This window comes from Polypterus senegalus, chromosome 10 (assembly GCF_016835505.1).
Source record: "Polypterus senegalus isolate Bchr_013 chromosome 10, ASM1683550v1, whole genome shotgun sequence".
Classification (NCBI taxonomy): domain Eukaryota; kingdom Metazoa; phylum Chordata; class Cladistia; order Polypteriformes; family Polypteridae; genus Polypterus; species Polypterus senegalus.
In genome coordinates, this window is record NC_053163.1 from 163,047,853 (window position 1) to 163,062,156 (window position 14,304).

General features: G+C 55.7%; 1 protein-coding gene across 3 annotated transcripts in view; it reads left to right on the plus strand.

Annotated features, from left to right (window-relative positions):
• The first annotated feature begins 1,702 nt into the window (after nt 1-1,702).
• Nucleotides 1,703-14,304, plus strand: part of rabgap1l (RAB GTPase activating protein 1-like) — a 70,913-nt gene continuing 58,311 nt past the window's right edge. For 2 of the 3 annotated variants that reach the window (XR_005635419.1, XM_039767226.1), the window contains exons 1-5: nt 1,703-1,905; nt 6,477-6,549; nt 12,007-12,166; nt 12,384-12,549; nt 12,856-13,063. Coding sequence is in view for 2 of the 3 variants with exons in the window: in XM_039767226.1 (XP_039623160.1) it covers nt 12,038-12,166; nt 12,384-12,549; nt 12,856-13,063 (503 nt within the window). In the remaining variant the exon portion in view is untranslated. The remainder of the gene's footprint in view (nt 1,906-6,476; nt 6,550-12,006; nt 12,167-12,383; nt 12,550-12,855; nt 13,064-14,304) is intronic. The other variant, XM_039767225.1, reaches the window with a different exon arrangement.

Here is a 14,304-nt window from a genome sequence, read left to right on the forward strand (position 1 = left end):
ATGAACAGCAGGCTCCCGTTCTTACGGTGCTGCCATCCAAGCTCGACTGATTGACCTTGCCATCCACCACAGAAGTTCAGGTCATTATACATTGACATTGACCACACCCCTTTGGCCATTACACCTCACCGTCACTAAGTCATCATCCGTAAACTTTGCCAACGCCCTCGTGGATCAATGCACCTCATCGTTGACCACACCACCCCTTGGTCAGTACACCTGGACATCAAACACGTGCCGCCTGGTCATTATAGGTCCCTGTGTCCATCCCACCAGAGAGCTGAAGCTGACCTGGTCAGAGAAGGCAAAGCATAGGCACTGGCACTAAATGGGGCACTATTCTGTCATTGGGCATCCTAGGGCACAGACCCACCCACTGCGGTCTTCTTTACAGTCACCAGTCAGCCCAGCTGGCAGCACTTGGGGATGTGGGAGGACACTTAAGAGGAGAACGCACGAGGTGCACACTAGCCGAACGCTCACTGTTATGTGTGTATATACGGTATATATAGCGCCTTATATGAAACTCACTGCAGTAACTGAGGAAAGGATTTCACAATATTGCCAATCAGAGACGCACCACTAAAAGACACTGGACCAAGAAACCAAGGGCACTACCAGCAGCCATATATGTGTATTACAATGTGGACCACCAAAGAGCACTGTGCAAAGAATTGAGAGTAAGATTGAATGAAGTGATCTTCATTGTATATAGTGCCTTTCATGGTGAGCACTCTCTTTATTCTGTGCACACGGCCCCTGCCCTCACAATCATTGTAGGGATGTGCAGAGCACCACCTAAAGGAACACAAAGGAAACGCAGAGGGCTTATTCAGTGCGGGACCATAAAAAGGAAACCTGAACTCAGAGCAGGAGCCATCTTAGGATGTTGAGGAGTCAAATGACTTGTTGAATCTGATGGTGGACCCACAAAAAACGCCTTAAAAGGGATCAATGGCAACCACGAAAAAAAAAAAAGCTCCTAAGTGAGGAGGAAGAAAGAGTAAAAAACAAATCAAGGTCCAGGACCCTCAAATTAAATAGCGGGATGTCCCACCAGCAGTCTTGCGGAAGGAGGCGGGGCGGGGCAGGACAGAATCAAAGCAAAAGGAAGAGGCACATCGACAGGGGCGGCAGTGGCGGAGGACCAAGAAAGACTGAAGGAGTCAAGTGGGAGGTCGCTGGGCCAAAGATGGTCCATCCATCTATCTATCTATCTATCTATATCTCTTCCTAACCCACGTAACCAGGTCAGGCCCTGCCAGATCACCATTCACAGTAAAGAAAGGCCAGACGGCTCGGGACTCCTGTGTGGCCCTCACAAGAAAGTCGAGCCACAGCAGCTGCCCCACTGCTCCGATAAATTCGGCCCCCATCTGCCGGGTAGACGGTCGCAGTGCAATCCTTTTATTTGTCTACCGTAGTGTGACAGTAAAGTCGCCTGTAAAGCTGACATCCGCATATGCCGCTCGCGTCCTCCGTTCACCGGACAGGACAAAACAGAACAGAACAGGCCGCTTTGGCGGAATTCACGGTCGCCCTAGACGCGTCACGGCACGCAGACGTGCAGAGCTACAAACACACACCACGTGACAAAGTCCGGAAAACCCCTCCGCAGACCGAGGCCGCGCCTACGAGCGCGTGCACAAGTCAGCGACAGGCTTGCCCCACGCTTCTCGCGAGACTTTAGAGATGGGCGGGGGATGTTTCCAAGTTTTGGAAAAGCAAGTGGTCGCGGCTACGTTTGGAGTCGCAGCCACCGTGGAGCACCTACGTGTGACCGAGCCGCGCTATGGTCCGGAGGGGTGGGGACGAAGGCTGCATTCATGAGTCTCTGCGCCTCACTTCCTGTTGGTGAAACTGCGCGGACCGAAATCCGTGTGGAGTATCAGGAGAGGAGGCACGGTAAGCGGCGCTCCCAGGCGGCCGGCGGTTCCGAGCTCGGCCGTCCGACTTGCCTGCAAAGAACGGAGACGCAGACGCGCCCTTCTCCGCCGCGCTTTGCGGGTGGCATGCTGGGGACCGCTCGCCTGGCAGCTCTGAACTTTCGGGACAACGCCGAGCCGTTCTTGTTTGTGTTTGTCTTCCCTCGCCGGTACAGAGGCAGCCGCCCGCCGCAAGTCGGCCCCACGACGGCCGGAGGTGCACAAAGTTTGCAATGCGCGGGTAAAAGTGCAACGGTGACTTGTTTGTTGCTCGGCCGGGGTTCGCGACTGGGACAGGCAGACGTTTCCCACGTAGGCGGCTGTCACGGGTGCTCGGGTTTGAGAGGATGCCGCCGCCGAGTGACGTGAGACGCCAGCCCTGGGCGTCCGGCTCGGCGTCCGCAGTTTGTCCTTTCATTTTGAGATCGTGGCAGCCGGCGACAGTCCCGTAGAGCGAGCGCTGGCTCCCCATGAGAGCCGCGCGTCACGTTTGTGAGGACCGCGGGCTCCTCCGGAGTTTTGTTTCATTTCGCAGACTTGGCAGCCCCGCCGTTTGAATCGCTCTTCTGTGCGAAGCCGACCCTCCACTGGGGCAGGGTCCCTCATTAAGTGGCGCTTTGTCTGTTGCTTGTTTTAGGGGTCTGCGGGGGCGCGCTTTGCGTTGGGCGAAATCAAAAGACGACACAACCCACAGAAATTGGCATGGCGAGCGCCGGGCTTTCTGCTGTCCTCGAATTGGCACCCCTCGCAGCGGTTGTGCGCTTTCAGTAGGCACTGCCAGGGTGCTCGCCGTGAACTTCCCGCGGGGCACCTTGAGGAGGGGGTTCAGTGTGGGGAGCAGGCGCTATATACCTTTGCGAGCTTGTTTAGCCTTGGTAATGGCGCCCTGTCGTCGTCCTGGCCTTCTGGTGCTTCTTGCACTTGGCAGTGGTTTGTTAAACGCGGTTCTGTGTTTTAATAAGCACTGCACTGTGGCAGTCCTGATTGTTGTAAGCCCCCTTGTGTGACGTTTTGGTGGTGGTCGTCTTATGCAGCTGACCAGGGGTTGCCGTTGGCATGTCGTCCCTGTGGTTTTTATTTCGGCCTAATTGTGCGTGAATGTGCCCTGTCGTCCAGGGTTGGTTATGGCCTTGTGCCCAAAGCAGCTGGAGACATGGATGGTACTAAGTGGTGGTTTTGGTGCCCATCTCCAGAGTCTATTTGGTCCGGATTGTCCTGCCCTTGTTAGGTGCCCCCACACATCGGATGTGTCACCCCAGCTGGTTTTCGTGTTGGCTGACCCTGCTCTCTCTGTTTTTAGATCTTAGCTTTGAGTACGATCTGAGATTATGCTGGTAATGGTGGCACATTCGTGGACTGTAGAGTGCCTGCCTGCCTGAGTGGTCTTTTGGCCTTGAAATGCCTGACGTTTATTGTCTCCGACATTCTGCCAGCTTTCCTGTCATTAAGCTGGACATGAAGATCCTCTACTGTTGTAACGAAGTGACCTTTAGCTCTTTGTTGTTGTTGTTCTTCTCGCCAGTCTGCGTCGCTCTTTGTCCTGGGCGAGGTCCTCCATAGGATCTCTCATCACCTGCTCACCTACCAATTATGCCTAAGAAGTCCACCGTCGACCACATCCTGGCACTGAGGGGTCTCGTGAAGCACAAACTCGAATATCGGCAGAGTTTCTGTTTGCCTTTTTTTTTTTTTTTGTCAAGCGTTTACCGCCCTGTGGGACGTCCTAAGACTTTGCGGGATCCCCCCAAGTTGCTGGATATACTGGCCGGTCTGTACTCTGGTACTGGGAGTGCTGAGCCGAGTGGAGGCCGAGACTCTGCATCCTTCCCAGTTGATTCTGGGGGTCCGTCAGGGGGGTTCTGCTCCCATTCTGTTCAGTGCTTTCATAGACTGGGTGTTGGGCAGCGGCTGGGGGGCATCTGTTGGTTAAGAGAGATTCACGTATTTTGACTTTACTGGCAATGCTGTGGTCTGCAATGGAGTGTCCCGGCCTTTACTGACCACTTGGGCACAGCGGTCTGCACTATTTCTGTCTGTGAAGAGTCAGCCGATGTCCTCGAGGGGTTTCCTCACCTCGGCAGTGCCATTCGTGTGTCTGGTGACTCTTCCTATGAGGGGTGTGTGGCACTCCTGATCTCTGCAAAAGGACGACGAGGGTCCCGGTCTTTAGAGCCCTGGTGCTCCCTGTTTGTGAGACATGGACGAGGGCAGGACTCCTTCACGTGGGTCTCTTCAGAGGGTCCGCCGGTTTGACCCGAATGAGGCGCGTGACCTGCATGGTGAGGGAGCCTCAGTTCCGGTCATGCGGTGCGATTACCTGAGGGTGACCCTCCTTGTTGAGGACCACGGCCACTATGGCAGACAGAGGGTCATTTAAGGGGGTAGGACTGGACCCCACGTGTGCCCGCCAACCAGGATCTGGAGGTGGTGTTGTCGTATGCTGAGGTGACCTTTCATTTTAGGAGTTGTGAACAGCAGACTGCCCCAAACGGAGAGTCACGTCCAGTCAAGTGTGGCGGGGGTCCAGATGGCCCCAAAGGGTGTGGCGCCCCAGCGCAGGAGGGGGGCATCTGTAAGGGGCTTTGCTTTTTCTTGTGTTTGTCACCTTGAGAAGGTTTTTATGGGCTACGTCTGAAAGTGAAAGTTGGCGGCGAGTCCTAGCTGACCCAGGAAACTCGCCAGGTCGACGTGCTTCAGAAACGGCACAAATTATGGGATGTTGATTGTCTGTGCTCTTTGTTAATTGGGGAATTTGCAGTAAAAGTCCCAGTTGGACGCTGACATCAAGCCGGGTCCTGTTTGACCCCAAGGTGCTCTTAAGAGTCCCCTTTATGACGCGCCACGTGGGCACGAGGGCAGGCAGGTCGCTCGCTCGCCCGCTCGCTTCAGGCTTCACGTTTGTTCTTGTGGTTTGTGCCGCGCTTGCAGGATGACAAAGCGCATTATAAAGATGAGTCCGCTGGTGCTTGAGAGCTCGTGTCGGGAATGTCTGCTGAAGACGAGGGGCACAGCAGCCGAGCCCAAGACGTCCGCACCTCACTTTGGATTTTGATGCCCGTTCTCCTCCTCCTCCTCCTCCTCTGCTGTTTTGGCAGCACCTTTGTGATTCCACCAAGTCGTTTGCCTTCGTGTCTGTCTGTTGATCTGGGTGGGCATCTGCCCAGTCCTTTGGATGTCGGTGTTTGTCATTGGTCTCTTTGACTGTGCCAGTCCTCACTTGCTGCCCTGGCACTGCTGGGCTTGTTTGGGTGGGAGCCATCGGTGACTTTTAGTGTCCATTTACGCAGTCTTGGCCAGTCTGAGGGGGTCTCCAGAGCGCCCACCTTTAGCTGTAAGGTGGGCCGTGTGACGCGAAACCTCCGAGCCAGAAGAGAAGCTCGACTGTTTGATGTCACGTGTTCTGTGTCCCCCGATGGGATGTGGGGTGGGGGGGCGGTTGGGCCGAGACTCCCGCTGAAGGTGCCATAACTGTTAACCCTTTGTGCACGTTATTGGCTGTCACAGAAAGGCCAGCCCTCTGTCACCAAATGTCACCTGCCCACCCATCTGCAGTCATTTGGATTGACGTGGTCGGCGAGTGTGACACACCCTGTCACTTGAAGACGTGGCTTTTGGGGGGCCGTGTTGCCTGCTGGTTTTCGCTCCTTACCTCTTGGAGTGGATCGTTCTTTTCTTTTCTTTTCTTTGTTTGAATTTTTGCCGTCCCTTTCATTTGAGGCTACTGATAAGTACAGAAGACGCCGGGGGGCACTGTGCCCTTCTGGTTGAGGCTGCTGATGATGACCGTGGAGAACTGTTAGGCTGGCATTATGTGGCGTGTCAGAACTTAAAAAAATGAGACTGCCAGGCTGTGCCACGATCCGAAGAGCCCTCAACATTGATGGCATCTCCATAGGGGCCCGTGGCGAACATGCGGCCGAAGTCTGCTTCTTCATTTTGAGTTGGAAGATGGCATGTTGTGTGGAATAGGAGGAGGAGGATGACGAACGAGACAACAGTGAGGTACAGCGCCGTCCAGGCTGGTGCTGGCGTCCCCTCCTCGGTGCCCGCCTGGACCTTCCAATTGAAATGGGGACCATTTCGGAGGGTCTGCCCGGCTGACTTGCTTGTTTGAGGGGTTCAGAGGAGGCTCCAGGCCCACTATCAGTGGCCAGCAAGTAAACGGGCACAGGGACACACGAAACGCCAGGCTGGCATTCACACTGTCACCACACTGAGTGTCCCTCCAAAGTCTGTTCTTTTGCGGCCCACTTAGTGCTCTGAACGTCTCTGGCTGCTTGATTAATGGTGTGCCATCTTTACTGCCAGGGTGCCGTGGCCTGCGACCAGGATTGTCCTGTCTGGGGGTCAGCTGGACTGGCACTTTAATGTCTTGCCCTGGGTAAGCTGCTGGCGCGATGGCTAACCGGCGGGTTGTCTTCATTAAATCTGCCATTGCGGGTCTGGGCGGGCAGGCCTGGTGAGCCCATTGCCCTTTCTCGTCTCCTGCCGTGATGTGTCCCTTTGCCCCCCCTCATTCTGTTCTGACGCCCCCCTTTTTTTTTGTTTCAGACTTTTGGAGAACTGCCTGCCCTCCCGGAGGCTCCAGGGGTCTTTCTTTAGCTTCAGGATCTCCTGCTGTGTGGTGAGTTGTGTGTGTGTTGCTGTTTGTTTCACTGCTCCTCACGCCGATGATGATGATGATGCAGGGCTGCCTCTTCGGAGCTGCTCAGTGTGGCCCCCAACTTCAGAGTTTGTCTGTATGCCAGCCGCTCCTCAGCTCTTGTCCTGTTAAATTTTGATGTCACGAGCTCTGCCTACTGCGGTGATGCCCATTGTGGTGGTGCCACCTCAGAGTTCTTGACTGCTGTTCACAGGGTGGTCTGGGCTTCCCCAGTGCTGCCCACCCTGCCTTTAGCCTACTGTTATTTCTTTGGTTGGTTTAGAGGAGCATTTCTGCCAACCCTTCTTTGTTTGGCCCGGACCTGCACCTCGTCTCTGTTGGTTTGTGTGAGTCGGACGCCACAGTGAAGGGCAGGGTGCCATGCGAGTATTGTTTACCCCATCGTGTACCCACCGCACTTCTTTGGAAAAGGCTAGTCACTTGAGGTGTTCTGGTCAAGATGGCTACTTGCCACACTCTGAGGCAACTGTGTGCCCGTGTTGGTGTCTCAGGAACCCCCTTAGGGCAAATAGTACCCGGTGTGACATGGATTACTGGGCAGGAGGGTGGGCACAGTGAATCGGGGCATCTGCAGAGTCCCATAGGGGGCTGTAACTTTTCTGACGTGTTTTGATTCTGATAAGTCCTGGGCAGAAGCTTGGCAGGTAACTGATTTACTGAGGGCACCACAGGCAGCTAAACAGGTGACGGTGGCAGCAGGCCCAGGTCGGTGAAGGTGGCAATGCCACTCTGGCTTCCCCCTCATGTCACTCTGGTGCCGCATAGCCTCGCTGTCGGCATAGAGACAGGTAGTTTGTGTGCCCAGCCCATGCCAGGTTGCTCAGATACCACACCTCTCTCTGTTCATTTTGTAGTCAAACAGGGACGTCGTCGTCATCTGTTTATCTTGGGGACCTCCTGTTAAGATCCGAGCCAGGAGCTGCTCTGGTGGCGATGCCAGGTACCGCTGTGGCACTCGATAGGAGCTCTTTTTCTGATTATGGCCTTCTTGAAGGATCAGCACTGAGGTGGTGAAGGTTGACGTTCCGCTGTTGTGAGCCTGGCACTGCTTGGCAGCCATTGCTGTGTGACGTAAGTTTCGGGTCCGGCAGGTGTGTAGAAAGTGGCGCTCGGGCGGACTTGCTGCTCCCATCCTCTCACCCTTCCAGTTATGTGTCCAACGCCAGAGTGGGGACCCTTCACTTTCTGCACACCTTTCCTTTTAAATGGACAGTTTTGCCAGCTTTTGCCACACGGTGTGCCCTCAATTTCCTGTCATGGCAAAGTAAAAATCATGTGACCAGAAGGTTTGCAGATTTATTCAGAATCATAAACTGGCATCTCTCCTTCCCAGAAGTACTTGGACCCTCTGCTGTGGCCCCCCTACGTTGTGCTCAGATGTTTCTAGAACTTGACTGGAAGACCACCTGTCCCCAAATGCCATTGTGTAGGAAGTCCCATGTGGACCTGTGTATGGGGGGGTCCCACAATTCAGTCTGCATGCCAGGACAGAAGCCAAGCCGTGGAGTCTGAGGTCTCTCTGTAGACCTCCGCCGTCAATGTGTGCCGAGGCAGAGAGCAGGGCAAGGGGCTCAAAGCTTTCCTAGGAGCACAGCGACCTCAGCCGTTGGCACCAGCAGGATTCTGCCTGACCATCCGACTAACTGGGCAGAAAGGCCTTGGTCACAGAGGAGAGCCCACCACGTGTTTGAGTAGAACCACAAGAGGTGCCCTCATCTCAGCAGGGAACTATCTGAAGGGCGGCCATCTTGGCCACTGCCTCGCATCGGTCGGGCGTGTGGGGCAGGACGGCGGCCATCATGGCCACTGCCTCGCATCGGTCGGGTGTGTGGGGCAGGGCGGCGGCCATCTTGGCCACTCCCTCGCATCGGTCGGGCGTGTGTGGCAGGACGGCGGCCATCTTGGCCACTCCCTCGCATCGGTCGGGCATGTGGGGCAGGGCGGCGGCCATCTTGGCCACTCCCTCGCATCGGTCAGGTGTGTGGGGCAGGGGGCGGCCATCTTGGCCACTCCCTCGCATCGGTCGGGCGTAGGGGCAGGGGCGGCGGCAGCAGCCATCTTGGCCTCTCTCTCGCATCGGTCAGGCGTGTGGGGCAGGACGGCAGCCATCTTGGCCACTCCCTCGCATCGGTCGGGCGTGTGGGGCAGGACGGCGGCCATCTTGGCCACTCCCTCGCATCGGTCGGGCGTGTGGGGCAGGACGGCGGCCATCTTGGCCACTCCCTCGCATCGGTCGGGCATGTGGGGCAGGGCGGCGGCCATCTTGGCCACTCCCTCGCATCGGTCACAAATTCTCATGACTTCAATGTTAGGCAGAGTGTGCCGACATCGAGGGGTCTCGGTAGTTCCTCAATCCACTGCATGTTGGCGCCACTCTTCATTCATTTACTCGATGCAGGGGGCCTCAGGGGTCTCGTGTTATCCCGTGCGTCCTCCTTGCCTAGGAGGCACCTTTGCATTTGGCAGCCGTGACTTGGGAATCCCACAATGCGACAAATCCAAAAATCCCACTTTGAGGTCCGAGTCTGCGCCCATGTCTTGAGTGCCAGCTGTGATGGATTGACACCTTAGGTGGCGGCCTGGCGCTCGGCTGTCACTGCGTTGGTCTCCTCTGTTTTCACGCTTCCCAGGCTCCCCTTCCTTTCTAGTTTTAAACTGTGAGATGAGCTGATGGTGCGGCTGCAGGCCGTGCCATCGAGGACACCATGGGTGTGGCTGTTCTCCGCACTGCCATCGCCGTGGAAAGCTTGCATCAGAAAGGCCAGGCGCTTCGTCGGTGCCCTGCCAGGCGCCTCTGGACGTAATGATGGCTTTCAAGGCTTGCTTGGCCGGCTCTTTGCAGGATGAGTCACTTTCAGTGCACAAGCCAAAGGGGGGCGACTGGAGAGCGCAGGGAGCTTTGGCACCGCCACGGGCGACTGGAGCTGCCTTTGTGTCGCCAGGCCATGCCACGCCACACAGGCGCAGTGCATGTGGTGCCATCTTGGTCAGGTGCCCTTTTTTTCTTATTGAATGAGAAATTAAAAGGATGAGCAGCCTGAAAAGAAGCCGACTGAGAAGAGCAGCGGTGGCCATTTTTTCAGGCCATGCACTTGTGGTGACGTGGCAGCCGGGTGGTGCCCCTCTGTAGTTAAAGTATCTTACCATACCATGTGACTGGCACACCTGCTTTGGACAGACTGGCACTGTGCCCACACCACCTCTTTATGCTGGGTGGAGCCTACAGCAACAGTTAGGGAAATAAGAAAAAACTGGAGGATGGCACCCCTCTTTAGCTGGGCATTCTGGTGGTGAAGGAGATGGACATCCGTGTTGAGAACTGTGGCCCCAGGTGCCTAGTAAGGATGACAGCCGTGTTGTGGCCAAGGGTTCAATGGATGGGGTGTTAGCCGTGTAGTGGGTACGGCAAAGAAACGAGAAACTGCTGGAGAACGGGCCACACAAGTGAGAGTCGCCCGGCCGTGTGGGCACCACTGTGTGTCTGGTGACCCAGTGCAGTGGCCAGGCTTTGTGTGCCGCTGGTCCAGAAGCGCTGGAGATGCCCTCGTTAGTGGTGACCTGATCAGGTGAGAGGGTGGCCTCAAATGGATGTGAAGGTGTGGTGAAGTGGCTGGCCGGTCCTTTGAAGTCTACCTGTGCCCCTCATCTCGCTAACTTCGTTATTAGCTGGAGGGAGAAAACCTGAAAGAAGGAAATGAAAGTGGAGCGGGCATGCGGCGCCAAGGCCCACCAGCACGGCTTATTTAGAAAGCAGAGAGGCTGCAGGTGGCGAGATAGGAAATCCCGTCGAGGTGTCGGCAGGTGGTCCGCTGCCTCAGTGAGGTGCTGTTGATTTGCGATAGGCTTTAAAGGGGGCAGAGCAGGTGGGTGTGCCAGGGTGACATGATGTGTCACGATGGAGTGGCGGGATGGCCTCACTCCCACAAAGGCACGGAGACCCTCTGGGCAGCACTAGGGGCCACTCTTGCCCATCATCTTGTGAGAAGGACCAGGCAGTCGGACTGGACTGGTCGGGGGTGGGCAGCAAATACAGAGGCTGATAGGTTATATGGCGCCAATCCAAGGAGGGTACACTCAAGATGTAGTGAGGCTTCGCCTGGAGCAACGGGGCACCAGAGGAGTTCCAGAGACGAGCGCCCAGGCAGTGAGGAGAATCGGAGGAGGAGGAGATGAAGAGAAGCCTGGTAGGACGTCCCGGGCGTTGCTCCTCATTAGTGCTGCAGGCTCTAGTGGGCCACATCGGAAGTGCTGTGACCGGCGTGACACTCAAGACGTGCACAGCAGATCAGAGGGGATGGACAGAGTGGGCATGCTAAGCTGCTGGCAGGGCACGGAGTGCGGACCGGCGGGCATTGAGTTTGTGACGAAAGTCCGTAAGCTCGTGAATGCCAGTCGTCCTTAGTGAGACCAGCAGGCTCTCTTGTGTTTTCCTCGGGTGGCTCCTTCCTCCTCAATTTTCATGGGGGTATCAAAAGCCGGAGTTGATCTTCAGATTGTCCATCCGTGATGGGTTTATTTATGTGGCATCTGTGCCACCCTCGTGGATATTAGGGCTGGCATTTTGCAGGCCGCTTCGACTTTGGCATGGCTCACGTGATTATCGGGGCAGGAATGACTGACGTGCTCATCAGAAACGGATCTCCGAGACCCCGTGATGTGGTGCGGTGGGCTTGTGACGGCTGAAGTCCATCGTAAGTTGGAGGTTTAAAGTGGAGCGGCGCCTCTTAACGGGTCACCGGTGCTGGGGTCATGAAGTGGGCTTAGTGGGACCCTCCCCTGCCAGTAGATAGGAAAGGCGCAGTATAATTAAATGGAGAGAGGAGTCGTCTGATATGCTTATAGGGTCCTGGGGGCGGGGGGGCCGGCCGGTCGGTCCAGTGTCAAGTCAGACTCTTCCTTGCTAAGCAGCATTGCCACTCTTGGTACCCTGATTAGTGATCGATGGATACAAAAGGCACAGCATAACCAGCTCAGAGGGTCCTTGTGGTCCCGTGGCATTTGTCTTGCCTGGCGTTGCTTTGCTCTTCATTACCTGAAAGCTTCTCTGAACGTGTTTACCTTCAGCACCCACAGGGCACCGGTGCCAGTCCTTTTCAGGTGGCCCTGGCTGATGCTGTGCAGCTGTTGGTTTTCTCTTTTGTTCTTCTGTGGCTGTGACTTGCGCCCCCTGGTGTTGCTCTGTCACTGAATCCTTTGGGGGGCTCTTGTGGCTCACCTTTTTTTTCTCATGCAGCAGGTGAAAGATGACCTGCCACACCTGCCCACTTCCTTTTTTTTTATTTTTCAATTTATGAAAGTGTCTGAGCCAGTTGAGCGAGGTGCCAGGGCTGGTTGAGATGGGCACACTGAGCAGGAACTTGAATGTTCCGCTTTCTTCTGTCCTTTGGCTCTCACTTTTGGCTTTCTTTTTGTTGGCAGGTGCTTGGCTGACCAGTGAGGACACTCCGACATGGAGGACGCCTCGTCACTGCGTAAAATAAGCAGCTCATCGGACTCGGTGTCCACCGCCAACAGTGAAGAGTTTGTGCTGGTGCCCCAGGACTCGCCATCCACCGCGGACAGACAGCCTCACCTGAAGGTAAAGTCCACTTCATGAAGGTACCGGGCCTGGCCCTGGGCAGACATGTTGAAGTCTTGGCACTGGTGCCTCATCCTGGCACTGTGACCCCTTGGAGTGAGCCAGTCAGGAAGTGGCCAAGCATGAGGCAGAGTGGCTAAAGAGAATAAAACAAATGGGGTCAGCCGGTCGGGGTGCCCGCCAAGTGCCCAGCGTTGTCTTGTGTTCCATTTGGCAGATCATTTCAAATGGTGATGAGCAGCTGGAGAAGGCGATGGAGGAGATCCTGCTGGACCAGACGGAGAAAGCGGACAGTTCAACTGGTCAGTCGGCGGTGGAGCCCACTTCCACTCCCTGGCACAAAGCGCCCCTCCACTTAGTCCTGGTGGACCCATCTCAGACCGGTGAGCGCACGTCTTGGTGACCCCGTCACCCGAGTCTGCAATGGGGAGGAGAGGCTCGGGGTCCCACCATTCACTCAAAGCTTTAACCTGAGGCCATCCCTGTACCTGCTCGGGGTGGTAATGGGTGGGACACAAGCGATCAGCCCCTTGTGGTGGGTGGCTAGATGGTGGTGGTTGGCATGGGACCTTGCCACCTTTTGGTGGGCGGGTAATGTCTGCTTGGTGCCCCGCGTGTTTCTATTGAATTGTGCTGGCACTCATGCCACTTCATGGTCGTCTCTCTCTGTTTTTGTTCTGCCGATGAAGACTCTGCAGCCTTCTTGGCCGAGTCCCCCACAGCCTGTGAGGAAGACAGCGTGCTCTTCAACAAGCTCGCCTATCTGGGCTGCATGAACGTGCAGGCGCCACGCAGCGAAGCGGAGGCCCACAAAGCCATGGCGGCTCTCCGGCTGAACAGTGCTGTTCCTCTGCCCGTCACCCTCTATGTGCCAAGCGTGGCGGAGGGCTCCGTGCGGTAAGTGGCCATGTCCTAGGGGCACAGCACACGTGCTTTGGTTTTCTCTTTTCAGCGCATGTTTAAAATATGCCACCTTGTGTCTAATGTCCTGCTCAGGTGGGCAAGTGGGGAGCTCTTACCTCTGTGTGACGCTGGCCACTTCTTAGCTTTTCACCATTGAAGATTCACCCGCCTTCTCCTGGTGAACGTGACCGGTTTGATTGCTGCACATTGGCAGCATTGCACGGAAGGTCAAAACCAGCCTTGGATGGGCGCACTCCCCCCTGAAAGTAATGGGCATACCACTGAGATTTAGTGATGGAATATGGGGTTGCACTCCGTAAAAAGCTCATGTCACCCCACACACACATGCTGAGCCTTTTCAGTGCCACATTAGGGTCACGGGTGTGCAGCGTGGTGATGAAAAGGCCTACTCGTGCCAGGGCAGTGGCCTTCAGACTGTCCCGTCGACTAGATGCCATGTTTTGTAAGGATTGTCCACTCGCCCACCTACTTTTCTATGGATAGCTAGCTGGCCAGTTTGACCTTTGAACCAGGAGTTCACCCACAAATGGAGAATTTCAACTGGCGGCAGGTGCCACTCCTCAGCCTCTGCCCAGACAGAATGGTCACTACCTGGGGAAAAGAATAGTGAACCCTGGCCCTTTTAAGCACGGGGTCAAGCTGCCCCTGGGGAGCCATGCCAGGCAGAGAGGATCCACTGCTGGACGGCCAGGAAAACCTTAAGTCTGTGGTCACTGGGCAGGTTAGTATGCCCTTGGAGAAAGGGTGGCACAAGATAGACAGGAAAGGCGAGTGGTCTGGACGGTCCAAGTGCCCAGTGTCAGTGTTTGAGTCGCTTCGTGTTCTTTTGTACCTGACCGATGCTTGCTTTGGCGATCCTTTGGTTGTGCCTCCTTGTGGTTATTTGATGCCCACTCCAAGTTCAAAGTGCCCCCGGTGACTAAAAGCAGGCAGGCAGACAGGTGTGCTTGTGAAAAGAGAAGTGGTGACAGCGAAAGAGGAATTCGGACTCTCCCTGCCTGCGCCCGACTTCCTTTTTAATGGGCACCCATTTGTTCCTCTTCACCTGCCACCCGTTAAACGAACTTGAGAGTTTGTGTGTCACGAATGTCCTGTGGGCTACGGGGTCCGGGTGACATTGTCATCTCCTTTACAACTTTGAGCCCTGATGGGTTTCATTTGACTTTTTGGACCGTGATCAACAGAGGAAGACTCTTTGATTTCAAGCATATCTC